Source organism: Lepisosteus oculatus, chromosome 5 (genome assembly GCF_040954835.1).
Source record: "Lepisosteus oculatus isolate fLepOcu1 chromosome 5, fLepOcu1.hap2, whole genome shotgun sequence".
NCBI lineage: Eukaryota > Metazoa > Chordata > Actinopteri > Semionotiformes > Lepisosteidae > Lepisosteus > Lepisosteus oculatus.
Window position 1 is genome coordinate 8,540,140 of NC_090700.1, and position 22,548 is coordinate 8,562,687.

At 38.3% G+C, this 22,548-nt stretch overlaps 2 protein-coding genes across 10 annotated transcripts in view; one reads left to right on the forward strand and one right to left on the reverse strand.

Moving 5' to 3' along the window:
* The first annotated feature begins 2 nt into the window (after positions 1 to 2).
* Positions 3 to 12,224, forward strand: LOC102694729 (ubiquitin carboxyl-terminal hydrolase 35). Of its 5 annotated transcripts, none has more exons than XM_015341134.2 (12): positions 3 to 243; positions 1,899 to 2,597; positions 3,020 to 3,158; positions 3,581 to 3,710; positions 4,064 to 4,165; positions 4,625 to 4,783; positions 5,418 to 5,611; positions 8,629 to 8,722; positions 9,299 to 9,405; positions 9,654 to 10,842; positions 11,487 to 11,596; positions 11,851 to 12,224. In XM_015341134.2, the coding sequence occupies exons 2-12, from the start codon at positions 1,907 to 1,909 to the stop codon at positions 12,008 to 12,010; spliced, it is 3,075 nt and encodes a 1,024-aa protein (XP_015196620.1). In that variant the 5' UTR covers positions 3 to 243; positions 1,899 to 1,906; the 3' UTR covers positions 12,011 to 12,224. The 5 variants fall into 5 exon arrangements, with proteins under 5 accessions (XP_015196620.1, XP_015196623.1, XP_015196622.1 ...); XM_015341137.2 differs by having other exon boundaries at positions 3,023 to 3,158; XM_015341136.2 differs by having other exon boundaries at positions 3 to 127.
* Positions 12,225 to 12,306: 82 nt separating this feature from the next.
* The window catches only part of gab2 (GRB2-associated binding protein 2), a 65,894-nt gene continuing 55,652 nt past the window's right edge, over positions 12,307 to 22,548 (reverse strand). For 3 of the 5 annotated variants that reach the window (XM_006627790.3, XM_015341653.2, XM_015341652.2), the window contains exons 4-10: positions 21,282 to 21,871; positions 19,458 to 19,555; positions 18,857 to 19,133; positions 18,318 to 18,408; positions 18,089 to 18,182; positions 17,632 to 17,754; positions 12,307 to 17,121 (exon numbers count right to left, since the gene is read on the reverse strand). In XM_006627790.3, coding sequence (XP_006627853.1) covers positions 16,978 to 17,121; positions 17,632 to 17,754; positions 18,089 to 18,182; positions 18,318 to 18,408; positions 18,857 to 19,133; positions 19,458 to 19,555; positions 21,282 to 21,871 — 1,417 coding nt within the window. In that variant the 3' untranslated portion in view covers positions 12,307 to 16,977. Of the gene's footprint in view, positions 17,122 to 17,631; positions 17,755 to 18,088; positions 18,183 to 18,317; positions 18,409 to 18,856; positions 19,134 to 19,457; positions 19,556 to 21,281; positions 21,872 to 22,548 lie in introns of those variants that run through there. The other 2 variants (XR_011189624.1, XM_015341654.2) reach the window with 2 other exon arrangements.

Consider the following 22,548-nt stretch of genomic DNA (forward strand, 5'->3'; position numbering starts at 1 on the left):
ATGTCACTTGCGAAGCGCACCAGAAAGAACGAGGCGGCAGAGGAGAAGTGAGAAAGAGACGGGGAGTGGGGAGGAGAGCCTGGAGCGAATCATTCATTGGCATACGCTGAAAAAGTGAGATGTAACGGTAACGCACCTGTGACACTTTATTCCAAGAATGACATTAAATAAGACCATTCTTGAATTGCGTGGATGCAAAGAGGAACATAATGTCTATCATGTTAACGAGCGTGTTGTTTAAAGGTACGGGATTTTTGTGGTTTCATTTATGTGGCTTTTGCTAAAGGAATACAGATATGATTGCATTTATATAATTGATATATATTTTTTTCTTTTCAATCGGAGCTTGTCATATTTCTTTTTCTTGTTTTTTTTTTTAAATAAATTGAACAGCATATATGGACTTTAAAATTATATTAAAATGTACAGTCGCCGAAATGACTTTGTCTTTTTTGAGTAACGTCACAGAAATAGTTGCCTCACTCACGGTGCCCAGCTGCATACAGTTGCGCAGTTTGAAATTGCTGGGAAAATCCGATCAAACGCTTGAGTATTGATCGCAGTTCATTTTTAAAAACTTGGTTCGAGGGTTGTGCACGCTTTCACCTGAGAGACAATTTGAGTTTTTTTTTTGTTAAGGGCGATGTTCATACCTGCTTTTATTTTAAATACCGTGTATAAGAATGCATTCGTTCTGCTGCAGGGCGTAACGAGCGCATCTTCCTAAGCAGGGTAAAAGTTAATGAAATAGCGCAGCTGTTTATTCTGCCCTCACTATTGCTGTTTATCTAACTGCTTAGAAACGTCGGTATTATCTGTTAGTATGATGTTTTATTTGTATCTTTGTTGGTGACTGATGCCGGGTCAGCAGACCCTCGCTGCGCTGTAGTTGGATAAAAGTACAAGATTATTTTGTATTTAGACCTTAGTTAACTCTTTCCTAAAATCCAAACAGGTCATTACTATTACATTGGGTTTTTTTATGAGATGTGCTTAAAGTGTAAAAAAACCTGACCTCATTCGATTAGGTCGATGTACAAAATACAGTATATGCCCCATTGCTTCTTTATATAGGCTTTAATCCAAAATCTAAACAACACGAAATGTTTATATGCCAGTCAGTCCATTTCTTGTACCTCTATACATTAAGTCACGGCAAAGAAAATCGCTAACTCAGCAATTTATACCAGTTGCTTTGCTAATGTCGAAACTTGTATATTTAAATATAATTGTATAGCCACAGCAGACATGATTTATTTATTTAAATGTATCTCTCTGTGTCTCTAAGAGAATGTAAATGTATCTTTAAGAGAAGTCTTTGAATGTATGTCTAAGAGAAATGTATCTCTAAATGTAAATGTTTCTCTAAGAGAAGTCTTTGAATTTCTTGTCTGAATACACAGTTACTACAAATAAGCAGTTACTTCTTTCCAACATTCAAAGTCATTTCTAAATATACAGTATCAGACAGTGTTGCAGGCACCCTGTTTACAGTACTGTATGTTGCACACAATTATAATAGAATGAACACAAGATAGTAAAATCGTCTGCACCACAGATATAAGTTGAATCAATCCTTAATACTGTTTGTTTTGGGCCCTTTAAAATACAGGAGAGGATGTGTCTATGTCAGCTCTATTCTGGGCTTTGTGTTTTCTCAGTTGTATTATCTCAAAGTCACAGCTGGCCATTCGGAATCGAGTGAGCTCTCAGTGATGCAGCACTTTGAGGTGATGTGCCGTGAAAGATACTACGTAAAATTAAGAAGCTGATGGTTATTATTATAGTAAAATAAGAATGTATAATGAGGCAGTATTAATATTAACTAGAAATGGGAAATGTGTGGATCCTGCCAAGCGAAAATAAAAACGTAGGATGTTTGTTTTCATTTACTTCAGACTGAGAGATGAACATGGACAAGATCCTGGAAGCAGTGATGATGTCGCCACATTCTAGAGCGGTGAAAGAGGGGATGGTGAGGCGAGTGATAGGCTCGGCCCCTCAGCCGCTTGACAGAGCACAATGTATGGCCATGTTCGATGTGGCCACCAAGCTCTTTTTGCTGGGTGAATCTCAGTTCAAACAAGATGTGGGGAGGGAAGTCTTGGAGGCTTTTGCCCAACATCATCAGCAGGACTTTGAAGAATTCTTCAACGTGAGATTTATCCTAGACCTCCTGCAGGAGGGGTATGCTTCGCTGGGCAAGAGAAGCCCTCAGATTTTTGACTACCTCCAAGTGGGGCTGCGCTACATCATAGAGAGCCCTTCCTCCGAAGAACTCTTTCACCTCCTGCAGATCGAAGTGCTGAGGATTGTGTGTGAGAGACCTGGCCCGGAGCTCTGTGCTAGAATCGCCAAGCTGCTGAACCAGTACCCTCAGTGTGTGCCCAGTGGCAACCTGCAGACTGTCTTCTGCCAGCAGCTCATCCAGACCATCAGGCTGTTCCAGTGTCAGTGCGATGGGGACGATGACATCGTCGCTTTCCTTGAGCATGTGACCAAAACCAGCGGCATGCTGCAGAGCGTCTGGAGAACCAACATGGCCACAATCCTGCCCTCCCTCAAAGAGCTCTTCATTGTCATTTCTTCTCCAGCAGGTGTGAGAACACATAACCAAAAAATGCCTCCATTCATAAAAACACTGCTTGTATCACTCTATACTCCCATTATATAAAAGCTCTTAAGAAAATGATATCTGATAGACAAAGGTGATCGGGAGAACTTTAAATCCTACCTGCATTGTAAGACAAAGTAAAGAATGCAAATATGATGTCTACAGAAACATTTGTCTTATTTCACAACATATAATGGCAGGGTTCTGAAGTAGTCTGGGATTGTCAAGGTGAATATCTAATTCTGATTTGTTTTATTTATACATTTCCTACATAGTATATACAGTATGTGATACACTTGGCTAGAAAATTAGCCTTGATGTGATACGAGCGTAAGAAGCAGATTACGTAGCATCTAAGTGAGATGAGATTTATGTTTGCTAGAGTTCCAGTTGTTGTCTCCACAGCAGAAGGGGGCAGTGTTCCATCCAACGCTCTGGCTAGTGTGGTGCAGTACGTGCCTTTGGAACTGATGGAGGGAGTGGTACGAAATCTCACCAATGACAAGAATATTTCTGATGCACAGATGCTGATAGCCATCTGTAGGTAGGTGGAGACAGCAAACAGTGACGTGCTGAGCTTTTTTTCCATAAACAATTAATCATGCTCAGCAAATGTAAAGGTGCCACTAGCCATGGCTGTGAGGATATGTTAAGTTACTGTAATGTAAATATTACTCATATTTTTAATAATAATATAGGCAAGTGACCCTCATTAACACAAAGCTTGCAGCCTAGGAAACCTAATAACAGAAGGGAAGATCCTGATTTCTTCTATAATAAAATTGTTCTTATCCATTCTCGAACATATACAGTCATTAATGAGTAGGCTTCTGTACAGCTTGTGCAGAAACACTGTTAACATAATAGTGTAAAAGTCAGCATTAAATGCAACAGAATAGTGTACTGGGGATAAAATGGAACAGCCAATAATGAAGTTTTCAGTGCCTTTTTCCCTTTTTCTTTTAGAATGATGGACTGGCTGTCATGGCCGTTCACGAAAAACATAGACAAATGGATTATTGCCCTAATGAAAGGTGTGGCAGCAGTAAAAAAGTGTGCAATCCTGATTGAAGTGACTCTCACAAAAATTGAGGAGGTCAGTGCATTTCTACAGCATGTAATATTTCAAATGGGCTTAATATTCCAGATGGCAGAGAAATCAGAATCAAAATCATTATTATGTTTTGTTCTCTGGAAAGGTAGAGAAGGCAGAGTCTGGCTCCTTCTCTATAGCACAGCATTGACCTATTTGAATGATGGCTTTTGTACAAAAAAAACATATACAATTCATGTACTGTGTCATTTTAGATATTTATAGTTTATATGACTATAATGTTTTAACTATATTCTGTAGTACAATACAATGCTGTTATTTTTATTGTAATTAGATGTTTTGTAAAGCGGACTGCACTATAAGCACATTCTTTTGTTTTTACAATCCCTTTGCAGGTTTTTTCAAAGTTGTTCTACCCCATTGTGCGAGAGGGGGCACTGTCCATGTTGTCATATTTGCTGCTCAGTTTTCAACAGTCTCCTGAAGCCTTTCACTTGGTAACTAAAGACCTACAATTGTTAACAGGCTCGAAATGTTGAACCACAGCTTATAGTAGTTTGTAGTGATATCAATGGAGAAAGAAAAAGCAGTCATTTAGTCCTGTCATTTAACCCATTGGCATTTCAAGGAATCCATTTGAAAAACAAAATAGAAAAAATGTGGATTTCCATTAGAAATCAGTTTATTACAGAGAAATTAACTCATCAGTTATTTTGCACTTTTAAGGTCTCATATAAGAGTAGCACCCCACCCCTAAAAAAAACAGAAAATGATGAGAAGAGATCAACCTTAACAGCAGTGATGCAGTGAGAAATCTGATGGTTAGTTTCTAGCTAAAGGCAGTCATCATTCTTCTGCACGGGAGACTTGGTCACGCTTGACTGTAGAGCCACTTTACTGGAAATGGAGAACCACTTGATAATACAATGGTCTGTCTCCTGCTTCTCCTCTTTCAGCTGCTTCCGCAGATTCCCCAGCTCATTTCTGCTCTCTCTGCTGAGGAGTCGGACTCCGCAAGGCATTGCCTTGCGCAGATGGTCGAGCTAACACACTGCCTCCTGTTCAGGTTCTCTGGCTTCCCAGACCTCTACCAACCTGTCTTAGAGCTTATAAAGGTCAGAGAGATGAAAAATCGGCTTTGCTGTCCTGCTGCGGTTTGTCGATCCAGAATATTTATTCAGTATTTGCACATCTTGCGGGGTCACTTGTGGTGGACTCGTGATGTAAATCTGAAACGAATATGATTCTGTAATCATCAGTCATTCTAGTGCAGTCTATTCCAAGAACAGTGCAATGCATCACTTTCTAGCATAGGGAAATTTCCATTCATCTTATATAAAGTGGCGAACTTACAAAACCTTCTTTGGGTGATTTTAAATTATCCGTTATAGTTTCTCTTTCTCAGGAGGCTATAATTTAACTACAACAATCTGTACAACAAAACCCTATAAAAGTGCCATTTCATCTGCAGTTTTTAGGTTATCAACCACACAGAAACCTTCAATAGCACTTGTAATGATGGACAGTAACAACTGACAAATAATTACTGAATTGCATTAAGGACACTTGCATTCCACAACATTGTATCACTAGTATATTGATCAGGCTAACACTTCAGCGTATTGAACAACATATTACCTGATTGCCTCTTTATCAGTATGCCTTTGAAGTACTGTGTGTTTCAAAACTTTTTTACATTTTCACATTCAACATATCAGTTAGGTTTAATAGATACTTGTCTTGTGTCAGGATCTGCCTGTCCCCAATGAGGAACGGATGAAGCAGCTGCTCAGACAGAGTGCTTGGGCACCTCAGAAGACTGAGCAGGTTTCCTTCTGTCACAGGCTTGCCCCCAAGTCCCAGACAGGGAAAACTGGTCTGGTGAACCTGGGAAACACTTGCTACATGAACAGTGTGATTCAGGCTCTTTTCATGGCCTCTGAGTAAGTAGTATCATTGGTCTCCCTCTGTGCGTTGAAGAAAGGTAGTAACTGTTTCTGTTTTAACAAAGATAAGTGTAATTTAATATGATGAAAATGGAGTGAATAATTTTCTTCTTTGCCCGAAGTTGCACTTCTAAGGGATAGAATTTGTTTATACAAGTCAGACTGGTTTTTAATCACTTGCCATGCATGTATGGAGATCCATCACTATTTTGTTTGCCAATACCCAAATAACACAAAAACACTTTTTTCTAATAACAAGTCAGCAGATACTAAGCATTATTAAGACACTACTTTTGTACTCATCAATCTTTCTTCCTGGTACTCTGCATGAGCTGAGTTTTATCACAATGCCTTGAAAGCAGACCTATCCATCTAGATATAATTTATTGCATTTGTTTCATTTTAGTACTGCACATTTAAAAACATTTATTTGATAGGATCTTGTTCACATATTTTCCAATTTCTTTGTGGTTTATAGTCTGTTGTGCTTTATAGTCTGTTATTTGCTGTTGGCAACTGCATGGGAGCTCAGATCCAGCAATCACAGCTATTTGTAAAAGACAAAAAGGTTTACAATGAACAATAATGGGGACAGCCATAGATTATCTCCATATGATTATACCAGTAGATCCTAGTGAGGAAAGAATGCCCTAGAGACAGAGCCTATTGGGTCTTGTTGTTTACTGTATCTTCACTTTTGCAGGGATATTTCCCTTTGGCAATACTCTACTAAAAAGCAGTATGGCACCAAGGGCGAATGTAGGATCTGGGTGTTATCCATCTGTATCTAGTTGCCATAAGTAAAATGCTTTTGATCCAACACCTTCTTCCAGCAACAGGCAAAGACGTCAAATGCCTATCACCAGTTGGGGTTGCTAAGCTACTGATTCCTGTTGCCAATAGATAATGATCTACACATTGTGGAGTCTCCTAGATAGGCAGGCAGAATCTTCATATTACTGCTTCTGACGTTTTCCATGAGAGCTATATGTTGTATTAATTATACAGCCCCAGGTGGGTTACATGTTACCAATGGATACAGTACGTGCTTTGAATTAATTCTTAGTGTATGTTTCAAAGCACCACTATTAAAATATATTTATTTTCTTCATTGCCTCAAAAATATCCTGTAATTAACAGTTGCAATTACAGAATAATAATAAAATGTTAAGTTAAATTCAAACTTAAGCTTAATTTTATATGCATTTTAAAAAGGTAAAATCGGTAATTTATAAGTTCCATTAATAGCAAGACAGAAATCATACTACCGCAGAGACAAGGGATTTTATATACTCGTAATGAAGGAAATGTTTTAGTTTGATAGCATTCAGCATTCAGCTTAATCAGCAAATGTTTAAAAGAATATAATGTGCCCCAGATGTATTCTTACCCTGATGATTTAAAAAAATATATAAAAACAGAATGACTTACAGATTACATAATTTGTCAATATAAAACAATGTAATTCTTTATCTTATAATCATTACAAAGAGCAAAAGTCATAATTAATTTCAGTACAGAAAATGTGAGGGTCACATTTATACACACTGTATAACTGTAGTGAGTATTTTGTTAATAGTCCTCCAGCCTGAATTTCATAGAAGAGAGCCTTGAGTAGTGCACTTCTGACCTCTTGGTTCCCTTGAATGAGCGTATTCAGATAACTCAGTTATTGTTTTATTTTGACCCTAAAAATGGTTTCAGTTGTCATTCAGATGTACAGTAGTTTGGCACATTTGAGTCATCACATTTTGTCATTTGCTCTCAGAAGAGGCTTCTTCTTTGCACCTCTGCTGTAAACTATGTAGCAGGCAGTGCTGAGTGGTAGTTTTCAACACTTAGAATCCTGAAGGTGCCAGTTTGTTGTGGAGATCTCCAGCTGACGTACAGTTTTACGGTCGCCTCCTGACGCACTTGTCGGACAGCCAAGATGAGATGTCTCACATCTGCGGTGACAAGATACAATAGCATCCACATCTTGGCAGGGTTGCCACTATACTGCTAGCCTTTCCTTCAGCCATCCAACTCTGTGTCGCGGGGGATGCTGGAGCCCATCTTGACGAGCAGCGGGCTCATTAACGGGGTACGCCCTGGATGGGACGCCAGTTCACACTACAGGGAAACTGGAAACCTTTGGTGGCCTGTATATCATTCTGCAGGCTTCCATTACACTTCCAAAGTGTGTTTAGTATAGATTTTTATTGGATTTTTACTTATAGAAATACTTGGAGGTACTGTATGAATACGTGTGACCCTTGTGTTGTCTAGAATTGTTTATGACAAATATGACTTTGCTATCTGCGATGTTGTTTCAATTATACCTTGACATTTTTATCAATATTTAAAAAAAAGACACATTATCCAATTTGTAATTGTCCTGTTACAAATTGTTTGTTCCTGTTACACTGGGGGTATGAAATACTCTGGAGGACATTACATATATGGTGGACACCAAAAGAAATTTACCACTTTGTTTATCTTAATGTATGTTTTTAGAATAATAAAGTATGGATTTTGGCCACTGATAACTTGTTTTACTCATAATTTGGATTTTGGTACAGTCTTCTTATTGAATAAAATCACAGTATATCTGACAATATGGCATGCTTGCAATTGTACTGAATTATTTAAGTAGAAGTTGGATGTGGGATGCTCTTTAGCTGAAAATGACTGATGAGATTCAGTACTTAGAAGCAATTAGTCATGTCATCTTCCAATAATAGATGTGTTTCATTGCTGCGGTAAGTTACTAAAAATAACCTTTTTGCCTTTCCAGATCTAACCACTTGATCAGGAAGTTGTGAATATGAATGAGTAAATCGCTAATATGCTCCATTCCTTCAAATTTACCTTTCTTGTTGACACTGAAATTTTAAATGCCCGTTTACTCCATGTTGTATTGCCAACTTTATATTCTTAAATTTATTATTTTTATTTGCATGCTTCACCTTGATACATTTATAAAGAAATTTCATAAAAGAGGTAATGTATTGTTATTGTGTCTTCTGTATTAGTTTCAGAAGGGCAGTAATGTCTTTAAAAAACTGTGACCTTTTGCCTCTTATGGGAAACCTACAACGGCTCTTTGCTTTTTTGGAACATAGTCAGGTAAGCTTATTACAGATAACTAGTTCTACAAAGACGAGCTAAGTGCTTTGGATTTTAGTACTATAAATGTATGGATTCATTACTGCAATAATGCCTAACCCTGTATAAGGACATAAAGTGATTAAGTTTAGTATTTCACACACTTGACATAATATACATTGATTACATTATTCATTAAACCTAACAAACAAGAAGACTTAGTTATCTAAGTGGTTGGATGTCACTTTGATTCTGGGCTTAAATATAGATATATTCTTTGTATTTTTACCTTACATCCAATTGATCTGTTTGTGGTAGAGTATGTGGCTCATTAGTGTAAATACTGTATATACTGTATAGGTCTTGTGCATTTTGCCTTCTGTAGTTGTTTGGTCTGCTGGCGATTTAATCAGTACATAATGTTTGGACTGCAATTCCTAGACTGCAACACTTTATTGACGAATAGTGGAAAAAATGTAATTGTAAGAGATTTTAGCTTTGTTGTGTGAGAGACCTTAATAGCAACATTGAAAACAGATTGTCTGGTGTTCTGGAAGATAAATCAGGGCATGTGTTTTTTTTCCTTTTTTATTTAAGCGTCCAGCAATTTCCCCAGATAGCTTTCTGGTAGCATCTATCCCAGCATGGTTTACTCCAGGAACTCAGCAGGACTGTTCAGAATACCTCAAATACCTGCTTGACAGGTGAGCTGCTGTTAGTATTTGTTCTTAACAGCCTGTGAATATGTAGATATAAATGTGTTTATCTATTCATATAAAGTAATAATGACCCCATTTATAAGTCAATATTTCATTCATTTTCAGCAGTGCACACTGACTTTGTGGTTCTTATTTTTTTCTTTGTAATGGGATAGGATGGTAAAAATTTTGCTTATAAAGTAAAAGAAGGCAAAGCAAAGTAACTTTACACCCTTATCTGTTTTTAACTGCAGACTTCATGAAGAAGAGAAGAGGAGCCACCAGAAGACAAGAGGTTCACTTGCTGGGAGTGAGGAAAATGGAACCCTGATCAAGAAGATGTTTGGTGGAAAGATGGTGACTAGAATCCGTTGCCTTCGGTGTCAGAATATCTCCCGGAGAGAGGAGGCACTTACTGACCTGTCCTTGGCCCTGCCTCCACCCGATCACAGCCCCGAGAGGAGTTTTATCATCAGCCCATCTCCTCCTGTGGTAGAAGTGATTGGACCGTCAAGCCTGTCTCCTTCCAAGACCCAAAGCCAAACACTTCTATCCCCTAAAAGAAACAAAAAGCTGGAGAAGCCTGAAGAACATGGCGTAAGAGTTGTTCCTGTGGAAACCATCGGTGACATTGACAAAGCTGTTCCTCTGGATTCAAATGAAGAAGTTGATAGCAAGTCCTTTTCACATGGTACTTCCGGGGAACCCATCAGTGGTTCTGAAGCTTCACTTTCTGTTCCAGACCTCATAAATTTCTTTTTATCCCCTGAGATGCTGACAGGGGAGAACAAATACCACTGCCAGAGGTGCTCCTCCTTGCAGAATGCCGAGAAGGTAGTTGAGGTGACTGAAGGGCCTCACTACCTAATCTTGACCCTACTGAGGTTTTCCTTTGATGTAGTGACCATGAGGAGAAAGAAGATCCTTGACAACGTGTCGATCCCTTTAGTTTTAAAAATACCCATCCGGGTTACCTCTAAAGACCCAGCGTCAGCTGAAGCTGGAAAACTGTATCCGGAGTCCAGCACGGAAGGTAGTGCATATGTCTCCATGACCTATGACCTGGGAAGTGTGGTAGTGCATTCTGGACTTTCTTCAGAGAGTGGACACTATTACTGCTATGCAAGGGAATGTGACTATGGGAATTTGGAGAAACAATCAAACACTGGGGCACACATTTCAAGTCAACAGCCCACTGCCGAAAACCAGTGGTTCTTATTTAATGACACGCGGGTCTCCTTTTCCTCGTTTGAATCAGTAAGCAACGTGACCACTTATTTTCCCAAAGACACAGCCTATGTCATGTTCTACCGGTTAAGGCCATCTCAGCATGTGGAGGCAGACAGAGAATGCATTTCAGCTGCTGATAATTTGCATGTAGGAGAGTCACTTCACAAAGAACTGAGTGAGGCAATTACAAAAGATAATACACTGCATTTACAGGTAAGATGGTGTCCTTTGACCTCTTTCCAGTCAATCTAGTTTATAGAGCTTGTGAGCTGAATAAGGTAACTACACTTTATGTATGTGATTTCAGACTTGTTTAGTTTCTGTATTAAAATCAGGTCAGGGTACTATAACTTCATTCGTGAAGGGCTGGTGTGCCTGCAGGTTTCTAAGATCTGTTTAAAGCACCGTCACCTGAAAAGCTAAGAAAAGCTCATTTAGGTTATTAAAAGACAAGTTGGAATGAAACCTTGGAGATATACCAGCATAAAAGGCATAGAGTTCAAGCACCCACAATTAGAAAAATCGAGATTGTTATCCTATCTGCTATACTGGAACCTTGTAGGAAAGGTGAACATAAACTAACCTTGCTCCAGGTCAGTTGGACACAGCCAACACACTGCCTGTTGTAGGCTGTATAAACTCAGGACCTTTCATAGATTGTAAGATATTTCCCATTAAAAAAAATCTCAAAAACTTAAATGACTAATATTTCTTTCCTTACGATTTAAACAGCAGTATAATGCATGAAAAAAAACCTCATTAACAAGAATGTGGTACAGTATATGTTTCACCTTCAGATGTTTGCAGACCAGATGGTATTTAAAATGCTTCAGTATAACAAGCTGTATTTTATACAGGAACAGGAGAGAGAAGTAAGACACAGAGCTGCATTGTCCCCCTCATCAGCAGAGGCACCTGTGTGGTTAAAGAGACCCAGAAGCCGTGATGAGAAAATAGGACACACAAAGTAAATATTGCTCTTGAGTTTTGTCTGTCTAAGTCAGTGCTGTAATCTTAATGTATTTTAACCAGTATACCCATTAATTCACCTGAAGCATTTATTGATGTTCCACATATCACATACTTTGTCAATATGACATGAGCAATGACAGAAGGAACATGGAAAAGCCTTGTTTGATATTTTATTTCTCATTTAGCTCCATTACTGTTCTCTGCAATTCAAAAATGGTGTTATGTGAAAATCATAATCATTACCTGCAGCTTGCTTCCACAGAAGACGCAGCTGGGAGGAGGAGCCTGGAAATTCAGTTCCAGTGGTGCACTCCTGAAGGCGGGAAGCCTCACCATGTGTCAGAGAACCGTTCCTCTCTACTTTGGAGAATCAGAGGACTTAGCCAAGAAAAATACTGCAAAGTGCTAAGAGTGCCTTTATCGGTATATTGGTATGTTGGTTTGGTTGTTGCAAACGTTGTGCCTAGCTTATTACTGCTCTTAAATGTATATTAACTATTGTTAAAATATTTATAAGAGAACACATACCTGCTAGCTACATGGCTTAAAATACTGTTATTTATTACATAAAAAGTGGTTTCCTGTATATTGAAGAAATGTGAAAATAAAACATGCTATTTTGACTTGGTGTTTACTTTTTAAAATTTGTCAAAGCACCTATCATTTACATATGTGTAAACAGTGAAGAAACTCAAAACATAGCAGTTGACTTAGTCATTTATTTATGGTTCTTTTGTTTTCATTTGTTGACTGATACAGGAATAACAATTAAGCAATATGTATCCCAAGTGTACCTTATTTTACTATTACCATGGTATTATTGTGGCATATTGCTTCACAAAAACCAAGACAGAGCATAAATTAGTTAGTAGAGCATTTTTTTTCCAATTTTTATAAATGCAAAACACAATAAATTAATAAATTACTTCACTAACTATCCACAACTGGATAAAAATGTTTTACAGTAGTATGATAAAAATGTACATCACTCAAATAACAATTTAGTAATGGGTTTAGGAACACAGCCTGTCTGAGCAGATTTCCCAGTTTAGACTGTCTGGCCTCACCAATTAAACACGGAACTTTACAGTGCTACATTTCTTAGTCAATTTGCACACACATACCTTTCATTTAACCTAGAACTATTCTTTTTAACACATTAAGCTATGTTTAAAAGTCACATCACTTCACCTTTATATAAAGCCATAAAACAAACCAATTCAAACATTTTTTTCATTATTAAATAACCCACCTCATCCAATAGAGATTTCAGCAGTTTGTGAAATAATTTGATTCCTGTTAAGTAAACCCTGGACCATGATTGCTTACTAAATTTTAAGGTGATGCATAATTGTTGTATAGTTTTGTGTATTTGAGTATCAATAGACACTACTGATTTTGAATATTCTATTGTATGCAACAAAATTAAATGACTAATTTGTTCCATACTTAAGATAATCATTTTTCTATTGCAGTCAACCATACACTACCTGAGTTAAAATCACTGGCTTATCACATCTTAAGTAACCAATTCATGCCGCATTTCATGCATTAGCCAGGATATGTACGCTTTCATAGAAGTCTAGTTTTGAAAACATCTCATTTCCAATTCTTACCAAACCACTTTAGAATTGCAAAGAATCAACACTGAACCACAGAACAAGTGTGTCAAAGCCAGTGTAGTAGTACCATTCAAAAGAAGACTGAAGGAACTGTGGACTTTTTAAAAGAAATTGTAGACTGTATGTATTGGTTTTCTCCATGGAAAAAATGGCATTTTGTCTTCCTAATCCACATTTAGGTTGGCATTTAAAATAAATACTTAAAGATTCCTACTGAAAATATCCATTGTGCACTAAGCCTTTAGACATTTAGTACACTGGATGAGTTGGATTATTAAAGTTAGTTTAAGACCAAAAGAAAGGTTGACATGTGCATAACATCACCATTTCATTCCTTTTTTACAGCTGAGACACCTTCTTTTCCTTTAGTACACATAAAAAGTGGCTTTACCTTGGCTTCTTTAAAGAAACATCTAAGTGAGATCCTTGGATCAATTAACTACTAACAAAAGGCTTAAATGGACCAGATGGCTTCCTCTTGTTTGTAACCTTATTTTCTTGTACCACTCCTACAAAAACAGAATTTAAACAGAAAAATATCAAACAAAAAACAAAGTCAAAACTGAAGCTTTTAAAACAAACATACTAATGTAAGCAAAATGGAATGTACAGTATAGCCTTAATGCTTTCTTTTCACATTTAAAAAATTTAAAATGATGTATTAGTGGTTCCAGCCCACTTAGAAATACTGGACCTGATTCAGACAAATATCAATGCTGCAACGAAACCCCAAATAAACCACAACTGAAAACTATTATTGCTACAATAAGTTTTCCTGAATAAATAAGCAGTGTCTGAGTTTCCAATTAAAACAGGTACTGTAAATAGTTCTAAATGGTGTGTACACTGAGTGAGAGTGCATTTCTCATCCTCTAAAGCACAAAATATATAATTACTCAGTTGCTTTCATCACGGTATTCTGGCTTCACACTAAATGTACAAGTTCTAACATACCCAGCCACATTGTCAAAGACAATAACCTAGCTTCTTTCAAGAACTGGTGGAATTAAATACTTGGATCAATTTGCTACTAAAAGCCAAGCAAGGTACTGCAGGTAGGAAAAATTGCTTTCTCTTATTTGTAAACGTTCTTATGTTCAGGAACATTTGGATGAAAGGGAGATTTGGATGGATCTAGACCATATCCTCCAAAAACTGCTGACAACTAAAATTAGATGGACCAAATCAGTTATCACAGTGGTGAAGATATTTCTAATCAACTGCTGTCTTACTTTCTCTTACCTACAGTCTGAATTCTAGAAACGAACTGCTTGTTTTTTATTGATGTAATGCATTTTTGTGTTTATTTTTACATAAAAATAGGCAAATGGGACATAAATAGTATTATCATTATTCCCACAACTTTTGAAATTCGTTTTTTCAAAAATGCATTGTAACATAGGATAGATACATGTTTTGGAAAGAAAAGGCTTAGCTGACATAGAGTTACCATTCTTTAGCACTTTTAGTTTAAAATGTATTATTTTGTCATCATGCTGGTTCAAACTGACAGTCCTTGTGCATAGAAAAACAGTGGCAGTTTGAATACACTTCACATAGTCTAATAATAGCTCTTATTTCAGTAAAACTACACTGCATTCAGCAAATAGGAATATTTTCTCTTTGGACATCAAACATTTTTATTCATTTATAGCTGCAAAACCAATATAAATGGCTTCTCAAGAGACTGGTTGACTTACATTTTCACCATATTTGACTGCATTGTGCAGAATACTTTTGTACAATGTCACCTGCTTCTTTTTGCAGCAGATGGCAATAATGTCACTTATGATCATTAAGAATTTCTAATTAAATTACAAGGGAGAAAAATTCATTTAGCAATTTTCAACAGAATTTACCCCAGCTTCTTAAACACTTATTATAGGTTTAGATTTAAAGATACCGTTTAAAGCTTTATTAACCAAATTGCAATTTGAGTTGTATTAGAATTTTTTTTATCACATTTTCGGGAAAATAGCTAAGTGATCAATGAACTTTGTAATCAACAAGATGGTCTGGGAGGACTATGTCTCTGAAATATGTCCCCAAAGCAAAGAAAATATATACCTTATCTCAGAGCCATTATCAGAAAATTTTAATTATTGATATTCTAAATCCCTCACATACCTTATAGGTAAGATGCTCACACTTAATATAACACAATTTTATTAGTACTAACATATATTTAAAATGATTCTACTTTGGTTAATTGATCAAATTACATTTCTAAAAAAGTACAAAATCAGAGACTTATTTTGAACATACTGCTGTGCGTGTACATATATAATTACACATACATACTGTACATTCAGAAGCATATGTATCGGTCCTCATGGGAATTTAAAAAAGTGCAAAACAAAACAGTTTTGTAAACAGAGAAACATTTTAAAGAATTATCTAAAAACGCATTTGAAATGTACCAAAATCATAATTTTCTTTGCAATATACATTCCCCTAAAATTGAAATTTCACAATTTGGGGGGATTTTCTTTACGATATACAATCTCTGAATACATTAAATTAACATTAGTATGTGCATTATTTTAAAATAATTTAATGATTGATAAAGAGTGATATATGGTGTGGCAGTTCTATGAATGAATTCATTTTTTTTTCCTCGAAAACTAAAAGCAATGCCTGTTCTCAGGTTTTGTGACACATTAATAATGGTGCAAATGCAAGTCAGAGTTCTCTCTCCTTTTGAAAAACACTCGTTAGCTTCATGTGTGGTGCAAACAAGTTGGTTACTGCTCCATCTCCATAAAATGTACTTTTTTTTGGGAAGATTACCTTTCGATATCAACAAAACAACAAAAATTGTTATTTCAACGAATGGGTTTATTCTGCTACAAACTGATTATTTTTTACTGAAACATGACTTATAGTCAGCTTATGGAGGTTTTCTTCTGAAAGCAGAAGACAGCTCTGGTCTTTAGAAAAAGTTTAGAAAGTAAGTCTGTGTTCATTTACAGGTACTTTTACTTATTCACTTTTCAGATTAGTATGTTCCACACATGCATAATGTGTTCGGCTTGTCTTTAAAAAAATGGCTTACTTATTAATGTTCTTAAAATTCTATGGTTTTCATTCATAATTGAATACCGAAGCCCCCGACTTCCTTTTTCTAAAAGAAAGATTACATTAACTTGAAAAAATTCTGCCTTGATATCTGTGGCCTGAGCATGCCATATACTGTACACGTTGCCTTTTGTTTAAAAAATGGACCTGCTGTTTTTTCTAAATATCATGTCAGAAGTCATCAGAATTTAGAATTCAGTTCATTCAAGCTTTGTTTACATTTGTATACATGCAAACTAACTTTGGAAACTGTTAGCTGACATTTGCACTGTATTTTTAATCTATTGCATTATCTATTAGAAACCAAACTAAAGAGAGCATAGTGCATATAGTGTACAGACAGTTTTTAAAAGGCAATGTGTTCTGTTGCAAAGGTTCACCTTTTAAGTACCCGAAAGCAGCATCCAGGCTGTAGTCTTGCATTGTTTTATCTGAACACAGTGAGAGAAGATGTTGCATTAGTGACTCATGAGAAATAGCACTTGTCAAAGCTTCTGTTAAGTATCTTTTACAAAAGTGAGCAACAGCCAGCAGTCATTAGATTATTTTTCTTTACGTACCAGGTACAGTATAAATTAGTCATGGCAACATGGATGTTTATTTGAAGTGAGAACATTGTGACATTGTGTCATATTCCAGCAACAGCTGTATCTTTCACTTTAGCTGTAGTTTACTGTCAAGACTTGACCCCCTTGGCCGGCTCTGTTGACTGGCGGACATCTGTCCATTCCTGCATGGTATTCTGGAGCGCTTGTGTCTTCTCCTTATCGACCTGCACGTAATCCACCTTTTCGTCAGAGGTGACAGAGGACGTGGAAGGCTGTTGTTGGGAGGGGGGAGGGACAGAATGACAAAAGCTGAAGGAATTGACCCATTCATGTATAAGAATGAGGGAATAACAAATGCTTGAATTTCAAATAAAAAACAAAAACATGTTTATAACCCATTCTAATCATCGTGCGCAGAGGTGTAGGTTAAGGGTGACAGGCTTTCTATGATGTTCCAATGTTCCTGCATGAGAGTTACCTGCTAGAAGTTTAGCATCATTTTTGTTTTCCACTTTCTGATGCAGCTTTGCCTAGGACACACCACTGACACTTAAATCTCACCCAGTTACAGTGAAGGAGAAATTATATCTAATGTTGTGCCACAATGCCTCATTACTCTTTGATCTTGAAATGAAATTCAGATACAGTTCTATTCCACCAAAGATTTGAATTCTTCAGCCATGCAAATGTTTAACTGATACAAAAAATAGATGTTTTTGATATTTCCTTGTCATTACGCTGGGCTTCCATGCTTCACAGTATCCCATCAAAACACTCTGTACCTTTCTGTGTGGACTGGGGGAACTCGGTTGGAAGTCCAAGGCAAGGTAGTCAACGTTTCCACTTTTCCTAGGTGCAGGGCTGCTCGTGCCACTCACTGCTGGAGAGGTCGACACTGGGTTTTGCTGTTGAGCAAATGAAAGCTTTGGTTAGCAAGACATGGCACTGATGGGAGGTCACAGAACCGTCAGTGCCCATGCTAATGGAAGCTTTGGCTGCCATGAGTTTAAGTAGCTCCTGAGATCAATTATAAAAAGATTACCGAGTGTAATACACATAAGAAGATACCCTTTTCTTTGTTGAAAAGTACTGTATGTCTACATCTAGCACTTCTGCCTAATCTTTGGGGCTGGATTTTTTTCTGAATCAGCAATGTGATAAACGGGCAGCATGGGATCAATCTAAGATGGTTTTTCAATGCCCTCCATCCATTTCCTCCTGTGCCCAAGCTCATCTTACCATTGCAACGTAGTTTTCTTCACTTTCTGTCGAATCCGTGCTGGTGATGCTTTGTGTGGATATGGGTCGACAGTGCTGCGAGTTCATGACCGGCCTGCAAGAGAAAACACAACCTGCATTACTCTTCCATGACCCCCTCTCCTCTGGCAGCGAACCCTCTGAAGTCCTGTCCTTGGGACCAAGTCTCCTGGTTAGAACAGAAGTGGAGGAAATTAACAAGGATACCTACATGGGCCTAGTCCAAGACATGGTGACAGGGGACTTGAATGGGAGCTCGTCAATAATAGCATTGTTTCTCAAGTCCAGCGGTGTTGGCTTTGCTAAAAACACACACACACACAGAGAAACACCTATTAATGAAGAAGAGAATGAGCATGAAGAAAGAGAAAACCTACTTTTTAATTCTTTTCATGTTTATGGTTTTACAGCCCTTCTGCCAATATGACATAGCCAGCAATTCTATCAGATTTCTGTAGCGGATTAAGGAAGTTGATGAAAATAAATGTTCAAAGTACGTGTGAACACAGCTACTCGACGCAGTGGTTGTGGAATGAATGATGCCGTGGAGCACTAGAGAAAACTGCAATTACAAAACGACCACGTGCTTCCAGTCTCGGCTAGGCAGCGGAAGAAGCTCACAGATGGAAGGGAAAGTGAGAGCAAACTTTGATTTTCAGATGTCAGCGTCGGTGACGGTCAGTGTTGACGATTGTTACTTTTATTCGGCGAGTTTTTGACAGCGAGCAGTGGGTGTGGGGGAGCACTCACTCTTGCGGTCAGGTTTGAGGTTACGGTTGACAGGGGGAGGAGTGATGTCACTGAGCCGCCCCGGTCGGTGACACAGGGAGGCGGTGCTGCCTTTCCGGGCCGGCAGGGTAGCAGAGAAGCCTGGAAAGTCAAAGTGATGAGGCCCGGGGCTCATCTGGATGTAGACATTCTGGGAACTGTCAGCCAGAGAGGAGTTGAAGGGCGAAGAGGAAGAGCCCGGGTTCATTTGCACATAATTGTCCTCCGAGTCCCCACTGTCTGAACGAGCCTTTGTTCTCTGTAACACAACCAGGTGACCGGGTCTGATCATGGCGATCATAGCTTTTTTCCTGAACAAATGAACATTTTTAGTAATCTTTAGTAACCTGCTGTGCACTTATTCTTATTCCATTTTATCTACAAGGCAGTGATTATAGGGAGAGCTTAAAAACTGTGATTTAATAGCCATGCCATCCACACTTTTCATTTGTTTATATTCTCATTGTATAATCATCTGTATTATTTTGCATCTCTATAGAAAGTTGATAAAAACTCTTGGAATGTTAAAGCAAAAATCTTTGAACTCTAAGTAAGGCGCAGTGGAGAAGACCTCGAGACTCACCAGGTAAGAGCTGAAACCATCATTGACTGACTCCATAGACTGGCCGTTGTTGCCGAGGCTGGCCTGTTTATGATGGTCGTTCGTTTCAAAAGACGAGCCTTTTTCAGGAAAACAAATTGAAAAGAATAACTTAAGAGAATACACTTCGCCACATCACACTGCGAAAGACCAGACTGTGCTGCAAATCTTTTTGTTTCACCTGTTGTAATTATGTATTGAGAGAAACATGCAAAGGAAAAAACAAGTCAATAATATCTGATCAGAACTGATTTCTTTGTAAAGGCCTGAAGCCAGTAAACAAGGTTCCAAAACACAGCCAGTGTGGACCTAGGAATAAACACTGATTTCTGTTGCAGTCAAGCTCTCAATAACATAATTAAACCCTTCATTGACCTAATAATTGCAAATGGACTGGTGTCCTGTCCAGGGTGTATCCCTCCTTCTGCCCATTGCTCGCCGGGTTAGGCTCCGGCTCCACCGCAGCTCCCTGTTCTGGGTAAAGGAGTTTAGAAAGGGGGTGGATTGTTGGATAGGTGACTTAGGAACAGGACTAATTTGCAACTTTGTAATTGTTTTTGGTTCTAAAATGTGGAAGGGGTTCATAAGTAGTAAGGTTCTAATGGAGCGATTTCTTTATTTGATTAGGTATTCAATCAACTGAAAAGATCAGCCCACCCACCCCTGAGTGAGTCCCAGGATCAAAAGTGGGAGCTACAGCTCAACGCTGTGGAGGCCTTCAATGGCCCCAAGACGAGTTCGACCCTTCAGGCAGCTTGGCTACCCGTAGTGTTTTAAGAACCATGGCCATTCCAGGGACTCCAAAACTAGAAGGCAGCCAGTACTGCTTTAATTATTAACAATATAAAATAAGACCAGTGCCATTAGTCACACAGACAATTTATATACATACAATGAATAGCTGAAAAAAATAACTCCTGGCTGAAGCATTTTTTAAAGTGGTGCAATGAGTTAAATCTTTATTTAAATCGGTGGAACCAGTAGTCTATTCTGAACATATGATAAATGTTCTCAGAAAAATAAGAAACATTACACGTAATCCCTACACTGTATAAACTGGAATCAGGTGACATTTTAAAGCGCTTGGTTTTAACACGCTGCTACTTCTCATTTTGTTCTCTGGGAGCTACTGTAGGTCTGAGAATCTGTTATCAGAATGGCAGCTGTCAGATATAACAGCTGCTGTAACAGCTGATTTCCTGGGTTCTGGCTGAGACACTGGCCTGGCTGAAGTCTGGCCCCTTTGGCCCTGCCTGGATTAAGCATTGATCAAATCAGGAAGACTGCGTCTGGGAGCATGATGTTTGGCCTCTTTTACTGTTCATCGGCCTGGAACAAGTCACCCTGAAGCACTATGCATGGCTTGAATTTCATTAGGTTTCAAACACTGTACTGACCAGATTGCTTCTCTGTTTTTGATTAAGGGCAAACGTGTGTGAAGTCAAGATCGAAAAGGAAAGTAATTTGAAGTACATGAATTCAGTCGACGACAAGTGAAGATAAACCAAGCAAACTGACACTGATTCTGCCACATAATAAACAGGATTTATGAATAATCACTTTAAAGTTTATTCAGATTAGTAGGAATAATCAGTATTATTAAGAAATTACAGCTTGTGTGTAAGTAGTAAAACATTTTCAACGTGTCTAGTAGATATGAATTGTTACACAGAGTGATAACTAATCTAGTCAGAAATGACCTGTCAAAATGACTAGGATCACAGTCCAAAGCTTTATATTTATAAGAGAAACTGCTGTGCTGAAGCCCTGTTTTAGAGAAGAGGATGAGAAGATTAGGTACTGTACCTCTGTGTAATCTGATGTTCTCCACCGCTGGTAGGGTGTTTCTCCTAGGGATGGCAGACACAGAGGCCGCCTCTCCATTGGGAGCTCCCATTGACTTTGGGCTTCCCCACTTGACCTCTGAGCTGTGGCCTGGCTTGGGGGGCCGAGGAGGAGGTAGGCCAGGGGACTCTGAGCCTGCCGGCGCCAGGGCATTGTGGTTCTTGTCGAAGGTCCGCGGGACGTGGTAGAAGGAGCTGGCGGACACGTGGAAGTCACAGTTGTCAGGTGAGCGGTCACTGCGGGGGCCAGCTGGGGCGTTGTTGGGAGTCTTGAAGGTGTACACCTCGTCGGCTTCCAGCTCCAGTTCTGGCAGACTGGAACACACATGCCCCTCCGAACCATAACTCCTAGGCAGGTCATAGGAGCTGTCCCGTGGGGAGTCTCCAAGTGAAGACTGTTGCTGCTTGCCAGGCTTGGGTAAGCTGTAGAAGGTATGAAGCTGGGCACCCATTCCATTAAGGCAGTGGGAGAACCCATGAGAAATTTTCTGAACTGCTGAATCACTGCCCACTAGAAGATTGCCCCTGGTGGCCTGGGAGAAACTGGCACTCCTGAGAACACAGACAATCCTTGCTGTTATTGCTGAAATATGGTGACACATGGAAAACTACCACAGTCAGACTATGTAAACAAAGCAGGGGATGTTTGTGATCAAGTTTGTATAGAGAAATATAGCGACTTGCCACGCCAATTTCACATTGTTTTTTCAGATGAACTTATACTCACATGTAATCATTCCTGCTATATTAATTGACAGCACTGGTTTCTCTGGCCGTAGTTCTCACACAAGGGAGTCCCGAGAAAATGGAATATATGTCATATAGACCTTTGGGGACTATATGTAATGTACCGTATGTGACATGTACTAACAATGTGAACAGGAATAAAATGTTGCCTACACTTTAGATTTCTCTGCTCCCAACAGGATTCCTCCTCACTTTATATGCTCCCAATAAAATATATAAAATAAAATGAATAAAAAGAAGTATTGTGCCTGATATTTGCTTCATATGATTCAAGCATTCTCTCTAAATGATATAACAAGAGTGTTTTTTCTTTGAATCCATTTTTTTCTGTTAGTTCATCAGATTAAATTGATTGGTTTTCCTATGGGGGCTATATTTTGTATGCCTTAAAGGTTTAATTCAGGATGTGGGCAAGTTTAAGACCACACCTAATCAAAATGATTTTTTTATTAAACAAAGTCTTACACTGAGAAATAATTAAA

What these genes read in the sequence shown, in the direction of transcription:
- LOC102694729 (XM_015341134.2), top strand. Translation starts at nt 1,907, where the DNA reads ATGAACATGGACAAGATCCTGGAAGCAGTGATGATGTCGCCACATTCT. An exon ending in ATGCTGATAGCCATCTGTAG is followed by an intron (nt 3,159 to 3,580) that starts GTAGGTGGAGAC and finishes TTTTTCTTTTAG; the next exon opens with AATGATGGACTGGCTGTCAT. An exon ending in CTCCTGAAGCCTTTCACTTG is followed by an intron (nt 4,166 to 4,624) that starts GTAACTAAAGAC and finishes CTCCTCTTTCAG; the next exon opens with CTGCTTCCGCAGATTCCCCA.